General features: G+C 41.1%; 1 protein-coding gene across 4 annotated transcripts in view; it reads left to right on the top strand.

Moving 5' to 3' along the window:
* LOC138821958 (mitochondrial 10-formyltetrahydrofolate dehydrogenase) overlaps nucleotides 1–15178 on the top strand; it is a 46800-nt gene extending 31622 nt beyond the window's left edge. For 3 of the 4 annotated variants that reach the window (XM_070014414.1, XM_070014417.1, XM_070014418.1), the window contains 5 exons: nucleotides 1990–2088; nucleotides 4489–4654; nucleotides 6141–6246; nucleotides 9989–10188; nucleotides 12163–15178. In XM_070014414.1, the coding sequence (XP_069870515.1) occupies nucleotides 1990–2088; nucleotides 4489–4654; nucleotides 6141–6246; nucleotides 9989–10188; nucleotides 12163–12218 (627 nt within the window). In that variant the 3' untranslated portion in view covers nucleotides 12219–15178. Of the gene's footprint in view, nucleotides 1–1989; nucleotides 2089–4488; nucleotides 4655–6140; nucleotides 6247–9959; nucleotides 10189–12162 lie in introns of those variants that run through there. The other variant, XM_070014416.1, reaches the window with a different exon arrangement.
* The last annotated feature ends 64 nt before the right edge of the window (nucleotides 15179–15242 follow it).

The following is a 15242-nucleotide window of genomic DNA, read 5'->3' as shown; positions in this document are numbered from 1 at the left end:
CTGAGTTCAAGCCCCAGGACCTGCATACACACACACAAAAATCCAATTGGCACTCATCAGAAAAAAAAAGAAAAGGTTCCCTATCCTGGAAGAGTCCTTGTTCATGCCATAAAAGAAGAAATATGAATTATTTCAAGTGCCTGTTATATTTTTAACTCAGTTCAGAGAAATTTCCTGGAGGTAAATTAGCAACTGGATTTAGAAAAGGCAACATGAAATCACTCAAAGACAAGCCACCAGGAAGGGTAAAAACTTTTACCACAGGGCTGCGAGAAAGTCAAGCACATTTTTGCCAATTGCAATGACGACCAGGTTTTCATTGGTGAAATGAAACTGCATGGCATGGCTGCCCTCCCAGACATCTGGGAGGAGGTTTTGTCTCCATGTAGGATGTTTCTTAAGGATGGGTTAGGAATGGAAAATCTTAGCTAACTGGACAAGTACTTTGTTTTTGTTGTTGTTGTTTTGTTTTGTTTTCTTTTGGGGGGGGGGTCCGGTCGTGGGGCCTGAACTCTGGGCCTGGGCGCTGTCCCTCAGCTCTTCAGCTCAAGGCTAGAGCTCTCCCACTTGAGCCACAGCGCCACTTTCGGCTTTTTTCTTTTTGCTTATGTGGTGCTGAGGAATCGAACCCAGGGCCTCAGGCATGCAAGGCAAGCGCTGTACCACTGAGCCACCTTCCCAGCCCCTGGACAAGTACTTTGAATCTCCCTACTTGTCATCCTGACTGGAGCTGGCTTGTCATCCCCACTCAACCTGCTTAAGACACATGGGACTGATGTCCTTATGAGCACTCCATTTCCTTTTGGCAGTGATTTCTTTGGAGATCATGTTTAAGCAAGAAAAAAAAATCACGTAAGATGTCTAAAAATAAAATGCATTTAAGCTCACTGAAAATAAGAGGGGGGATTTTCAGCTGGGTTCTGGTGGCTCATGCCTGTAATCCTAGTTACTCAGGAGGTTGAGATCTGAGAATCATAGCTTAAAGCCAGCCTGGGACTAGCAGTCTATGAAACTTCATCTCCAATGAACCAGTAAAAAAGATAGGGGTATAGGTGTGGCTTGAGTGGTAGAGTGGCAGCCTAGCAAGTAAACCAAGCAAGTACAATATCCTAAGTTCAAATCCCAATACCACTACACTAGAAAAAGAAAGATTTTGCTTTTATGGCCAAATGAATGGAGGCTTTCTAAACATTTGTGGTATGTGATTTAATGGGGAGGTTTTAAGATAAAATGTAATATATAAATATTACTTTTTTTCTTTTTGGTCAGTCATGGGGCCTGAATTCAGATCCCTGAGACTTTTTGTGTTCAAGTTTAGTTCTCTACCTTTGAGCAAAAGCTGCACTTTCAGCTTTTTCTGAGTAGTTTATTAGCGATAAGAGTCTCATGGACTTTCTTACCTTGGCTGGCTTCCAATCATGATCCTCAGATATCAGCCTCCTGAGTAGTTAGGATAATGGGCATGAGCCACAGGTGTCCTATTACATTTTATTTTTTAATCTTTTCTATTACATTTTAAATTGTAGAATAATCAATATTTTCTTAAAACACAAAATTTGTATACAAGTATATCCTTACTCACATGTATTTTTAAAAACTGTTCATGGAATAAAACCAGACTAGAGGCTGGGTACCAGCAGTTCACACCTATAATCCTAACTACCCAGAAGGCTAAGATCTGAGGATCTTGGTTCATAGCCAGCCCAGGTAGACAAATCCATGAGAATCTTATCCCTTAGTGATGAGCAAAAAGCAGAAACTAGAGGCATAGTTTAAATGGTAGAATGCCAGTAGAAAGAAAAAATGCTGAACGAAAGGCCCTGAATTGAAGCCCCCCAGTATTGGCACAAGAAAAAAAAACAGCCAGATCAAAACTGAGTATCTATGCTGTCAGCAGCTTTGAACACCACCTCCTTCCCCATGTGTACAATTTTAGTCAAGCATGACTTATTGAGCAGTTTTAACTTACTTTCTTTTCCACGGCTGAAGGGCATGGGTGCGGTGTTTTTCAACAAAGGAGAGAACTGCATTGCAGCTGGGAGGTTGTTTGTGGAAGAATCCATCCATGATGAATTTGTGACAAAAGTGGTGAGTTATTTTCAAAGTGATTCTGAGTTATATACAAATGACTTTTTTTTTTTGCTAGAAAAGTACCTGTGGGGTTATTCATGATTTGGGGGGGGGGAATGATAGCATTATTATTGTTATGTTAAAAAATATTAGTCCTGGGGGAGAGTGAGGGAGGGGAAAGAGATAGTAGGAAAAAAACAAAGGAGGGGGGAACAATGTTTAACAAGAAATGTACTCATTACCTTACTCATGTAACTGTAACCCCTCTGTACAGCATCTTTACAATAAAATAAAATTTTAAAAAATTAGCCCTATTTGGAGCATAGCGTATGGTAGAGTAAGTGCTTACCATGCACAAGGGCCCAGGTTCTATTCCTAGCAAAAAAGAGAGGAAGGAAGGAAGGAAGGAAGCAAGGAAGGAAGCAAGGAAGGAAGGAAGGAAGGAAGGAAAAAAGAAAAGTTATATTTAACAGAGCTATATACTGATATATTTACAGATTAGAATTTATAAGGTCTGGAATTTTTATCAACATAACCCAGGAGCAGAGGGTGTAGGGGAACAAATTGGCCATGAGTTGGTAGTTATTGATGTTGGATAATGAATACATGGGTTTTATTATATGATTTTTCCTTTATATGTGCTTATGATTTTCTTAGTAATAAGTTATAGATCTATATATTTTTTTAAAACCTTAATAAAATATACTTAAGGGCTCAGGACTGTGACTTAAGTGGTTAGAGTGCCTACTTAGCAAATGTGAAGCCCTAAGTTCAAATCCCCAATATCACATATGTATATAATATATATCTAATATATAACACATATACAATAGATCACATATAATAGTGCATATATCACATTATATAATATATATTATATATACATGTAAGAGTATACTCTCATTTGAAGTATGTTACACCTTGATACTTGTGCAAGTTACACTCCCAGAATTTCGTACAATACATTGACTATAGAGATATGTTACTCAATCCTTTCAAATCCCCAATTTACAGTTAAAAATGACAGAATATAATTTCTGTCACTAAAATAACAATAAATAGCCCCTGTAATTGGATCATGAATCCATAAACACTACCCTCCAAGGCAACTTCCTACATCCCAACAGACCAGATAACCAGAGAGTGAATAACAAGCAGGTCAGAGAGGCACATAATGGGCAGCTGCCTCCTAGCTATCACAGTATAATTCAGTTTGTGTCTCTACAGAATCCAGTTTACATAATTGCATAGTTGTGGGTTTTGGTGTCAGCTACAACTTGACATTTCAAAAAGTTACTGTATCAGTCCATCACCAAACAGGGTTTGCACACATACTCTTTGCATTCATTTAACAATTATTTGAGAGCTTATTTAAGACCAAATATCAATGTGCTAGATGCTGAGGGCACAAAAGAGAAGAGGGAAGATGTGCCCCCTGCCTTCTCAGAGCTTCTAATCCAGCACAGAACTCTGTGCCAGGCATTGAGAGATCATTATTGCTGGGTGTATATTCAAGTTCATGGCCCATGGGGTCATTGTAACTCCCATTCATTCTTCTGACTGGAGTTGGAGTTTGTATTAGAAAGCCCAGATATAGATTATGACAACTAAGGAGCACAAGAAGCAGTTACACAAACATGCCAGTGATGGTCACAACTGATTCATACTTTTTCAGCTGTGGTTCATGCCTGTAATCCTTTCTACTCAGGAGGTTGAGATCTGAGGATCATGGCTCAAAGCCAGCCTGAGCAGAAAAGTTGGTGAGACTCTTATCTCCAATTAACCAGCCAAAAGCTGGCAGTGAAGGTGTAGCTCAAGTGGTAGAGTACCAGCCTTGGGCAAGAGTCCAGTGAGAATATGAGGCCCTGAGTTCAAGTCCCAGTACCAGCACAAAAGGGGGAAAAGGGACTATTTCTCATCAGAACATTCTAACATTATAGCAGTTCATTTGGCATGACTATGCTACAAGAATTTCACAGGTATGCCATATTTGAGAAGAGGAAGATAACAATGTAGTCATTGTAGAAATCCCTTTACCATGAAGTGAACACATGTGCTGTATTAGTGAAAATTACAGAACAGCAGCTTGCTATTTAATGGACCAACACTCAGGATAAATTTAAGGTAGTATATGTAGCTTATATTATTTACAAAGCTGAGAACTTGGGCTTTCAAGAACCTGGGCTTTGAAAACACTGTAGGTGGTGCTTGTGTGCACTTGTGTTACTTAATCTCTTTAAGGTATCCATTTCTTTTTCTGTAAGACTGAAATAATATACCTCCAGTGCCACCATGAAGACTGAATGACAGCACATTTACAAGGAGCTAGTACAACACCCACCACACAGTAGAAACTCAGTCAAGGGCATCCATCCTTATTAACAGTATATTGTGTTTTGTGGACTGGGTAATATACAGGTGGAAGAAATTAAAAAGATGAAAATTGGTGATCCACTTGACAGATCTACTGATCATGGGCCCCAAAATCATAAGGCCCACTTGGAAAAGCTCCTACAATACTGTGAAGCTGGAGTGAAGGAAGGGGCCACATTGGTATATGGAGGAAGACAAGTTCAAAGACCAGGTAAGATCACCTCTATAGGAGGCTTATGGGGTAGGATGCTAACAATTTCCACTTTAGCACCATTTGCCGTAAAAGTAAATAATGGCATCTGTAATGCAAATTAATATAACAAATCAATTAGTTAAATCTGTAACAATTAATGTCTGCATCTAGTCGCCTACAAGCTGTGGTGCCTTGGCCAACACAATTCTTCAGAGTTGCATGTTCTTCCTAGATATAGTAAGAGCAAATGAACACAGTTTTACAAGAGCATGGCATGACAAAATGGATATGGCAGGCTCTTCACTGGTGATGAAGAGCAATGGTGATCTTGATTCTTGGCACTGTGAGATTTAATCTTGGCCAATGGAACCTCTGAAAGACTTACTCCTATTGCCTGTTGCTAAAATATGTGAATGGTTCCATGCCATGATTCTCAAAACCAGAGAGAGATAAACAACCATTAATTTTTTACTGGCAGATTGTGCACCAATACCTTACTATGAACATTGGTAATTACAAGAAAAAGATGACTTATTTATCCTCTATTTCCCTGTGTGAACTGGATTTCTAGGTGACTGAGTAGCTGGTAAAAGTATCTAAGAGTCCCTGCTAACTAATGTAGAAATGAAGTGATATAGTAGGAAGAAAAATAAACATTTTGCATGTAATAGATGAAGTAATTGATTCAAGAAATGACTGGCCAGGGAGGCTGCAGTTGTTAGGAAAAGGTTGAGAGGGAGCTGGTAGTATCAAGAGGCATCAAAGATGGCTCACCATTCACAAGAAGAAAAATACATCTTTACACTGGCATGTCAGCTTGTCATCACCTGAGGCTGATTATCAATCTTCTGAGCATCAGTTCTGAACAGAACATCAGTGAACAGAAGTGTAAGAACCAAAGCCAGGCACTGGTGGCTATGCCTGTAATCCCAGCAACTCAGGAGGCTAATATCTAAGGATAGCAGTTTGAAGCCAGCTTGGGTGGGAAAGTTCATGAGACCCTAATCTCCAATTAACCACCAGAAAACCAGGAGTTTTCTGTGGCTCAAGTGGTGGAGCATAAGCCTTGAGCACAAAAGCTCAGGGACAGTGCCCAGGCTCTGGGTTCAAGCCCAATATCTGACAAAAACAAACAGACACACAGGACTGGGAAGGTAGCTCAGTGGTAGAGTGCTTGCCTTGCATGCATGAAGCCCTGGGTTTGATTCCTTAGCACCACACAAGCAGAAATAGCCAGAAGTGGTGCTCTGGCTCAAGTGGCAGAGTGCTAGCCTTGAGCTGAAGAGCTGAGGGACAGTGCCCAGGCCCCAGAGTTCAGGCCCCATGACTGACCAAAACAAAATAAAACATGAAGTAAGGAATGCCAGTATCAAATAAAAATGCAAAACTCTTCCTAATTTTACTAAGACAGAGTGAAGAAAATTATAATGGAATTAACTGAGACAATTCTGAATTGAAAGTGTGACTTTACTTACAATTAATGTCTTCTTCTTTGTCCATAAAGGCTTTTTTATGGAACCCACTGTGTTCACAGATGTGGAAGACCACATGTACCTTGCCAAAGAGGAATCCTTTGGACCAATTATGGTCATTTCTAAATTTCCAAATGGGTATGTATGTTCTTTCAGGCACAAATTATCATCTTTCTGTCTCTAGTCCAGTCTATAAACACATGGTCCCTACTATGTTCAACGCATCATGAAATGTGAGAATTTAAGGAGAGTCTCAACTCTCTCCACCTTAGGTTCCACGTTTTTCTGTGAAATTTTTGAAATTATGTATATCAAGACCTCTGGGAAGGTATAAGGCTGAAACCTGTGCTGTATCTCAACAAATACAGCACAAAAAAGCTTTCCTCCAGTTTGGGGACGGTCCTGTTTCTTTGCAGGAGCACCAGGTAAAGTGCTTGGCTTGTATTTACTGGTCATGTTGTAGAGTATGCATGTGTGCAAGCATTAGAATCTCACACCAAAAGATGAGACACACTATTGTTGCAAACCCCCCTCCCCATGTGTTCCTTAATCCCCTGCAACTGGGAGCAACACAATAATGGAGACTGGCCCATGGAACTGAGTTTTGGGGCACCAGAGGACCTGTAGCTTTCCTCTGGTAACAGATCCCAAGGTTCCATTAATCAAGGTTTTTATTGGTCTTGTGCAAGGAAGCAAGGTACAAACTTCAACATGTGACAATAGTTTGTATACAAGTGGTAGGTGACCTTCTTATTCTGGGAAAGAGAGATAAACAGTAAACAGCCTACAATTTGCATAGACCTAAGTCTATCCTTAGGATCCCACAGTTTAGGGTAGAATCTGAGTTCCCATTAAGCCAGGACTGATTGACTTTTCCAGGAAAACTCTCAGTATTCTGAGAGTACATTGGGAGAAGGCATTCCAAACTCCCAGTCCTTTCTGGGTTTTTCACAGCTTGGATTTTCGGGCTCTCACACACTATGTTGGGCACACTGGAAGTAGATTCAACCATTACTCCTCTTACAGGAGAGTGTATATCCAGCAGGCCCTCTGTATCCAAGGTTCACATCTGCAATTCCACCAACCTCAGACTGAAAATACTTTTAAAACAACTGCATCTGTACTGAACCTGTAGAGATGTTTTTCTTATCATTTTTATATAAATAATACAGTACAACTATTTACATGGCATTTACATGCTGTCAAGAATAACATGTCCTAAGTCGGGCACCGGTGGCTCATGCCTATAATCCTAGCTACTCAGGAGACTGAGATCTGAGGATTGAGGTTCAAAGACAGACCCAGCAAGAAAGTCCATGAGATTCTTAACTCCAATAAACCAGAAAAACAGTAGTGGTGCCATGGTTCAAGCAGTAGAGCTGAAGAGCTCAGGGACAGCACCCAGGGCCAGAGATCAAGCCCCACAACAGAGAAAAAAAAAAGAATAACAAGTCCTTTTGAGATGATTGACAGTATACAGAATGATGTTGTAGATTAGATGCAAATACTTCATACAGATTTTGTTATTGCTAAGGTCCTTGATCAAAGGAACGAAGCTGATACAATTCAAAAGTCAAGCAAAGCTTTGTTTCACGCCAAGCATCGAGACTCAAACTGACCGGTCAGGGCCATCTCTATGGAGAGAGCCACCCCACCTAGTCTCACAGCTAATTTTTATAGGGCAAAACCACAAACTAACTGTAAACATGTAGCAGGTATGAGCTAATTTTACTCTTATTGGTTAAAACAGAAGGGTTACATATATGGTTTTTTACTGATTGGACGCCTCCACCTGACCTGATTCTCGCCTTTGTTTTTCTGGGCTCTGTTCCTGAGGCAAGCAAGCAAGGTTACAGAAGCAAAACATAGCAAAAACATAGCCTTGAGTCACAGGAGCACAGGCAAAACATAATCTTGACTTGGTCAGCATGACCAATACTATCAATGCTATTGACACAATTACAGAAATTATTTTTATTACAAGTTCCTGACTAATAAAGCAACTCAGTGCAGCTGGTGATAAGCCTCAAAGTTGTCAGTAGCCTTCTGCAAATCTACCAGCTTGGTAAACTTGACTAAGGGAGAGATGTTCTTTTGCTTTTTAGCAAGGATGGAGAGGGGACAAAGGCTGACTACTGACAGACTTTGTCTGGGTTTTTTTCTAACTTTTTTTGGTTCCCTTACAGACAAGGGCGGCTTGCCCTTACTGCACAAACAACAGGTGCGGGCAAGGTGAGCTCACACTTATGCTTTACAAACCAAATGGCTGCCTAGACAAAAAATGGAGTTAATTTGGCTAAACTGGGCCTAACAGTTATCTATGACGGTCCTGGAACTAATCCCTGTCAGGTACTGAAGAACTGTATACTACAGTCAAAAGGCAGAGAAATTACCAGACTCTGCTTAAAGTATTACTATATTCTTTTTTTTTTTTTTTTTGGTAATGGGGCTTGAACTCAGGGCCTGGGCCCCATCCTTGAGCTTTTCATTTAAGGTTAGTGCTCTACCACTTGAGCCATGGTGCCATTTTTGGTTTTCTGGTGGTTAATTGGAGATGAGTCTCAGGGACTTTGTTGCCCAGGGCTGGCTTTGCAGTGTGATCCTCAGATCTCAACCTCACTAGTTAAGATTACAGGTATGAGCCAACTGTGCCAAGCTATATTCTCCGTTTATGTAGCTGAATTTGCTGTCATGTGATATAACATCATAGTATGAAGAAATACCAGACATTATCTTTAGTATAAAGAATCCATAGTATGCAGAGAGGCATTACCCTTGCTCTTGGGAGCTGCTGTCCTCTAGTTTATGGAGGGTGAACGATGATTACATGACAAGTTAAACAAGCTCTACACCCTGGTTACAGCTTTTATGGGGTAGTTATTGTGTTCAAGGCACTTTAGTTCATTGCATACTCATCTTATTTCCATTTGTCACAAGAATAGATGAAGGCATGGGTGATAGCGTTCTCCTAAACAGCCTAGCTGGCTGAAGAACCCTCTCTCTAAACCACATCACACTGCCACCTCCATGACAGGCCTGGTGAGACTCCTGAAAGAGGCTCCAAGGGAAGCCGAGAAGGAGCTTGAGAGGCAGTGGCTCACGGCTGTAATCCTAGGTATGCAGGATGCTAAGATCTGAGGCTTGCTTTCAAAACCAACCCAGACAGGAAAGCCTATGAGGCTCTTATCTCCAATTAACCACCCAAAAAGCTGGAAGTAAAGCTGTGGTGTGGTAGAGTACTAGCCTTGAGCAAAAAAGCGCAGGGACAGTGCCCAGGACTGAGTTCAAGCCCCAGTACTGCCCTTGCCCCCCAAAAGTGAAGGAATTTTGTACTACATGCACAGAATCTGAAGAGATGAACAAAAAATCAAAACAAACCAACCAAACAAATGTTCTGAAAATCCAGGAATGGGAGATGTGAGTGATAACCACTGACGAAATCTGCAAAGATCACATACTTCAGATCAGACTTAAAAGGTGTTGCCTGATGCGTATTCTAGTTTCAATATTTCCATATGGCTTTCTTTCCATAAAAGCCTGGAATATTTCATTTATAAAAATCAAAATAGGGCTGGGAATGTGGCTTAGTGGTAGAGTATTTGCTAGCATGCATGAAGCCATGGGTTCAATTACTCAGTACCACACAGAAAAAGCCAAAAGTGGTACTATGGCTCAAGTGGTAGAGTGCTATCCTGGAGAAAGAAAAAGCTCAGGAACAATGCCCAGGCCCTGAATTCAAGCCCCAGGACTGGCAGGGGAAAAAAAAAACATCAAAAGAGGTGGCAGTGAAGTTTTCTAGCAGAGAGAGGAAACATTTGACAGCATAGAATTCTGCTTTACATGTAATGAAGTTCTATGTCTTTCTGGACACCTCTTGCAGGGACATTGATGGAGTGCTGCAGCGAGCAAACAGCACAGAGTATGGCCTGGCCTCAGGGGTTTTCACAAGAGACATAAACAAGGCCATGTACGTGAGTGAAAAGCTGGAAGCAGGGACCGTTTTTATTAACACATACAACAAGACGGACGTGGCTGCCCCATTTGGTGGGGTGAAGCAATCTGGCTTTGGAAAAGACCTGGGTATGTATGGTTGGTTTTCTGTGACACACATCTGTTCCAGCCCCATCACAGGAAAACTTGAGCATTTCCTGCATGGCAGCAGGATCCAGGCTTACATGGGAAATTGATATTAAAAAACTGTTCAAACCAGGTACTGGTAGCCTATAATCCTAGCTACTCAGAAGGCTAAAATAAGAGACTGATGTTCAGAGCCAGCCCAGGCAGAAAAGTCCAAGAGACTATTATCTCTAATTAACTAGCAAAATGCTAAAATGGGAGATATGGCTCAAATGGTAAAACACTAGCCATGAGCAGAAAAAGCTGAGAAAAGGGCCCTGAGTTCAAGCCTCAACTCTGGTACAAAAAAGGAAACTGTCCAATATTTTCATTAAACACAACATACAGAAAAAGTGCATTCTCCTTATTTTCCAAAGATTAATACTGAAAGGAAAAAAAGACTAGCAATGTATCGATTCAAATATTGATTAAAAATGGATTCTTTTTATCTGATGTTTAGCATAAACTTGGTTTAGATTTTGGTTTTGTTTTATAAACATAAAATCATATAGCACAGATTGACTTTGAACTCATAATCCTTTCGCCCCAGCTTTTCCAGTGCTGAGATTATAGACATTTGCCATCACAACCAGCTTGGTTTAGATTCTGCAGGACTAAATAGAACCAAGAAAAGAAAGTGGGTGGAAGGCAATGACTACTTCCAATGCTGAATCCTGGCTTTGGCTGCTTCCAAGGTTGAATTAAGTCTGCAGGGGGTAAGGGTTGGGAGCCTGGGAACTTAGTTTGTGAAAGCCTAAAATGTGATTCACTGTAGCAGCAGCACCTTTCAAGCAATAGCTATGAATGCTACATTTGCAGCAGGCCCTTTCTTTCTAAAAGTACCTAACCTGTATGAGCACAAGCCACTGTCAGTTATTCCAGGGGACAGTTACACTGTCCATTGAACTTCCCAAAGCCACACAGGCAGGCTCTGGCAGACAGAAGTGAAGCTAGGCAGTCTGGCCATGGATCTTAATCTTTTTTGGGGAGAGAGAGGGGAGGTCCGGTCGTGGGGCCTGAACTCAGGGCCTGGGCGCTGTCCCTCAGCTCTTCAGCTCAAGGCTAGCGCTCTACCACTTGAGCCACAGCACCACTTCCGGCTTTTTTTCCCCTGCTTATGTGGTGCTGAGGAATCGAACCCAGGGCCTCATGCATGCAAAGCAAGCACTCTACCACTGAGCCACCTTCCCAGCCCCGAATCTTATTCTCCATAGTCCTACCTTTTTCAGCATATGAAACGCTTGTGATTTACTGAAATTACAGCTGAGTGGTAGGTTTGGTTCATCTGGGGTATATTTCACATTTTCTCTTTCCTGATGATTTTTCTCAGCATATTGGCAACAGTAAAAGTGCTTCTTAGCCGGGCACTGATGACTCATGCCTGTAATCCTAGCTACTCAGGAGGCTTGCTCAATCAAGGCTAGTGCTATAGTGATCTGTAGTGATCTATAGCTTCACTTCTGTTTTGTTTTTGTTGGTTTTTTTTTTTTTGGTAGTTTATTGAAGATAATAGTCTCATGGGGGCTGGGAAGGTGGCTCAGTGGTAGAGCGCTTGCCTTGCATGCTCAAGGCCCTGGGTTCGATTCCTCAGCACCACATAAGCAAAAAGAAAAAAGCCGGAAGTGGCGCTGTGGCTCAAGTGTAGAGTGCTAGCCTTGAGCTGAAGAGCTGAGGGACAGTGCCCAGGCCCAGAGTTCAGGCCCCACGACCGGACCCCCCCCCCCCCAAAAAAAGAGTCTCATGGGCTTTCCTGAAACTTCACTTCTAGCTTATTTTGGTAGTTTATTGGAGGTAAGAGTCTCATGGACTTTCCTGCCCAGACTGGCTTCATACTGTGATCCTGAGATGCTGAGGAGCTAGGATTACAGGCATGAGCCATCAACGTCCAGCCATATCCACCTTTTGAACACAGTTATCAACTGTTCTTTTCTGCCATAGGTGAGGAAGCTCTGAACGAATACCTCAAAACCAAGACTGTGACACTGGAGTATTAGAGCAACACCACCACCAGAAACCCTTGGCAGACAGCACGACTTCTCAAATCTCCAGATGTGAAAGAAGCAGGGTGTGCTAAGGATTTCTTTTTTGCCATGAGAAAAAAAAAATCACACCCAGACCACAAAAAGAGCCAGGCCCCTTGTCTGAGCATTTGCTCATGTGCCTGAATACTTATTTTCAAAAGCACCTTTTATACCTGAAAACAATTTCCATGGTTGGTTTTGTATCATCCACATTTCTAAAATACCAAGGTGCTTATTCCCTATCAACACTAATCTGTTCATGACCAACCATTGTGAAAATGTCAGTTTCATGCAGCTACTGCACAGGTGCATTTATATGACCACCTTTGTGTGTGGGCAGGTTTTAACCTCTGAACCATACATATGGTTATTAAAAAGATTTTCTCTCTCTATATATATATTGGGCTAGGAAGGTGGCTCTGGTAGAGTGCATGCCTTGCATGCATGAGACCCTAGGTTTGATTCCTCAGCACCACATAAGCAGAAAAAGATGGAAGTGGTGCTGTGGCTCAAGTGGTAGAGTGTTAGCCTTGAGCTGAAGAGCTGAGGAATAGCACCCAGGCCCATAGTTCAAGCCCCATGACCAAAAAAAAAAAAAAAAAAGATTTTCTATAATTTTGTTTTCAATATATCCTACAAGAAATGTACAGGTAGTTCTTTTGGGGTTTTGTGCCATTGCTGTTTTGTCCACCCACTATGATTGGTGATCAGCTCATGACCATTTCTGAGTATCTACCTACTGGTTACAAGGTATTATATTATACTGGCAGGTATAAAAAGTTAATGACATGCTCTTTAGCTCACATAACTTTAAATTCTAGTAAATAGCCTTGAAAGTGAAATTTATGAGCTCACATAGAAAATAGCCTTTCATGGCTGATTTTGGTTTGTTTCACAATATGTCATGATTTGGGATACAAATGCAACATCTCTGAGCCCTGGCTTCCTTTTGCATAAAATAGGGCTAGCAATGCCTTCCTCAGGTTCTTATTATTGAGTCTTCAATGCAATAATAATGTATGAAAAGTGCCTTGCCTTGTATTTTGCCCATGGTAAATATTCAAAATTTAACTCTTTTCTTCTATCACTATTTTTAAAACTGTATTGAGATGGCTTTATTAACTAGAGTAGTTAATTCCTCACACCCTTTTCTGTAATCATCAGTTCTTAGATGGCATTTCACCTAGTTGTAACACAGTGCCTAACATGGCAGAATACTGAAAATGCCGAGCAATACAAAATGGCAATGGCACTAGGAAAGAGGCCACTTTTTTCGTCTTTCATAGCACATCTTGCTTTCAATTTCTTACCTATAGGTTCTGCTGTTCTCTGGCTGTGTGATGTTGAGCAAGTTGGTTACCTGGTATCTCAAAAGTCTAGTGTATTGTCTATAAAAGGGAGACAAGAACCCCCCTTATCGAGCATTTTCAGGATTTAATGAGAAAATGAACCTGATGCACCTAACAAGGACCAGAGTCAGGACTTAAGAAATTACAACTGTCCTGCCCTGTGGTGCTCACATAGTTTCCAATAATATGTAAAAATGACTTCCTAAATCACAGAAGCCTTCAGAAAATGCCCAGAGTAACTTACATCAGTCCTCCCTTTGAAGCACAATTTCAGTGAGCATTTTTAGTTCTTTAGCTGTGAAGAAGCCCCCACGGAATATTTACTTTGGAGATGAGATGAAGGGAACACAGAATCAATAAACAGCAACAACAAAATCAAAAACACTTTTAAAAGAAAAAGAAAACAAAAACCAAGTTTGATCCTGGATGGATCGAACTGGTTTCACAGACAAACTTTGCCTTATAAGCATTTTTTTTTGAAATTTTTTTTATTAAGTGGTTGTACAAAGAAGTTCCCATTCTACAAAACAGTATATGAATACAAAGTGTCATAGCATTGTCACCCATCGCTCCTAACCCACCCCTTCTCATTATAAGCATTTTTTGAAATTATGGTAGCGTTTTTATCAGAAGTGCTAAGTTGGAATAAATATTGGGCTCAAAATGATAGTGTGCATTTAAATAAAATGACAAAGGCCTCATAAACAATCTACTTTTATTTGTTTTTTGGCAGTCTACATTTCCCAAGAATTGTTGTTAGAAGATGCTTTTTTTTTTTTTTTTGCCAGTTGTGGGGCTTAAACTCAGGGCCTGAGCAATGTCCCTGAGTCTTTGTGCTCAAGGCTACTACTGCTCTACCACTGAAGCCACAGTGCCACTTTGTGGTTTTTGAGTGGGTAACTGGAAATAGTCTCACAGGGACTTCTGTCAGTAGTGGGGCCTGAACTCTGGGCTTGGGCACTATTCCTCAGCTCTTCAGCTCAAGGCTAGCACTCTACCACTTGAGCTACAGCACCACTTCCGGCCTTTTCTGCTTATGTGGTGCTGAGGAATCGAACCCAGGGCCTCTAGCATGCAAGGCAAGCACTCTACCACTGAGCTATTTCCCAGCCTGAAGATGTACTTCTTAAAGCAGCTTCCTCCTTACTATGAAAGATTATCCTTTCACTCACCAAGAAATCTTTTGCTGCAAGACTAAAAAAATCTTGGCAGCTTCCACTAACACCTTTCATCTTTCTTGTCTCATTTTCAATCTCTTTCACTTCTTAAATATCTTTTTTGCTTGATGAACCAAATGCCCTGCTATAGATCTTTTCCTGCCAGAATCCTTACCCCCATCCTTTTGTATTTCTGATACCACCCTTTGAAGATTTGTGAGTTCTAGTCCAAAGGTATCCCTGGGTTTGCATTTCCAACCCTTGTGCCTTCTATCTTGATTACTTCCCCAGGGTCTACTCTGACTTCTATTACTAAATATCTCATTACTGCTGAAGTCTATCCTTTGTACTGGAGCTGCTTCTAAAACTGCTTGCATTGTTGTCCAAGTAACCACTGTGTGTGTGTGTGTGTGTGTGTGTGTGCACACATGCCAACATGCACATGCACAGGGACTCAAACTCAGGGACTGGGCACTGTCCCTGAGCTTTTG

The sequence above is a fragment of the Dipodomys merriami genome, unplaced genomic scaffold (assembly GCF_024711535.1).
Source record: "Dipodomys merriami isolate MVZ:Mamm:240054 unplaced genomic scaffold, mDipMer1.0.p SCAF_97, whole genome shotgun sequence".
In the NCBI taxonomy this organism is placed as follows: Eukaryota; Metazoa; Chordata; class Mammalia; order Rodentia; family Heteromyidae; genus Dipodomys; species Dipodomys merriami.
Note: the sequence above shows the minus strand (reverse complement) of the source record. Positions and strands in the feature narration are given on the sequence as shown.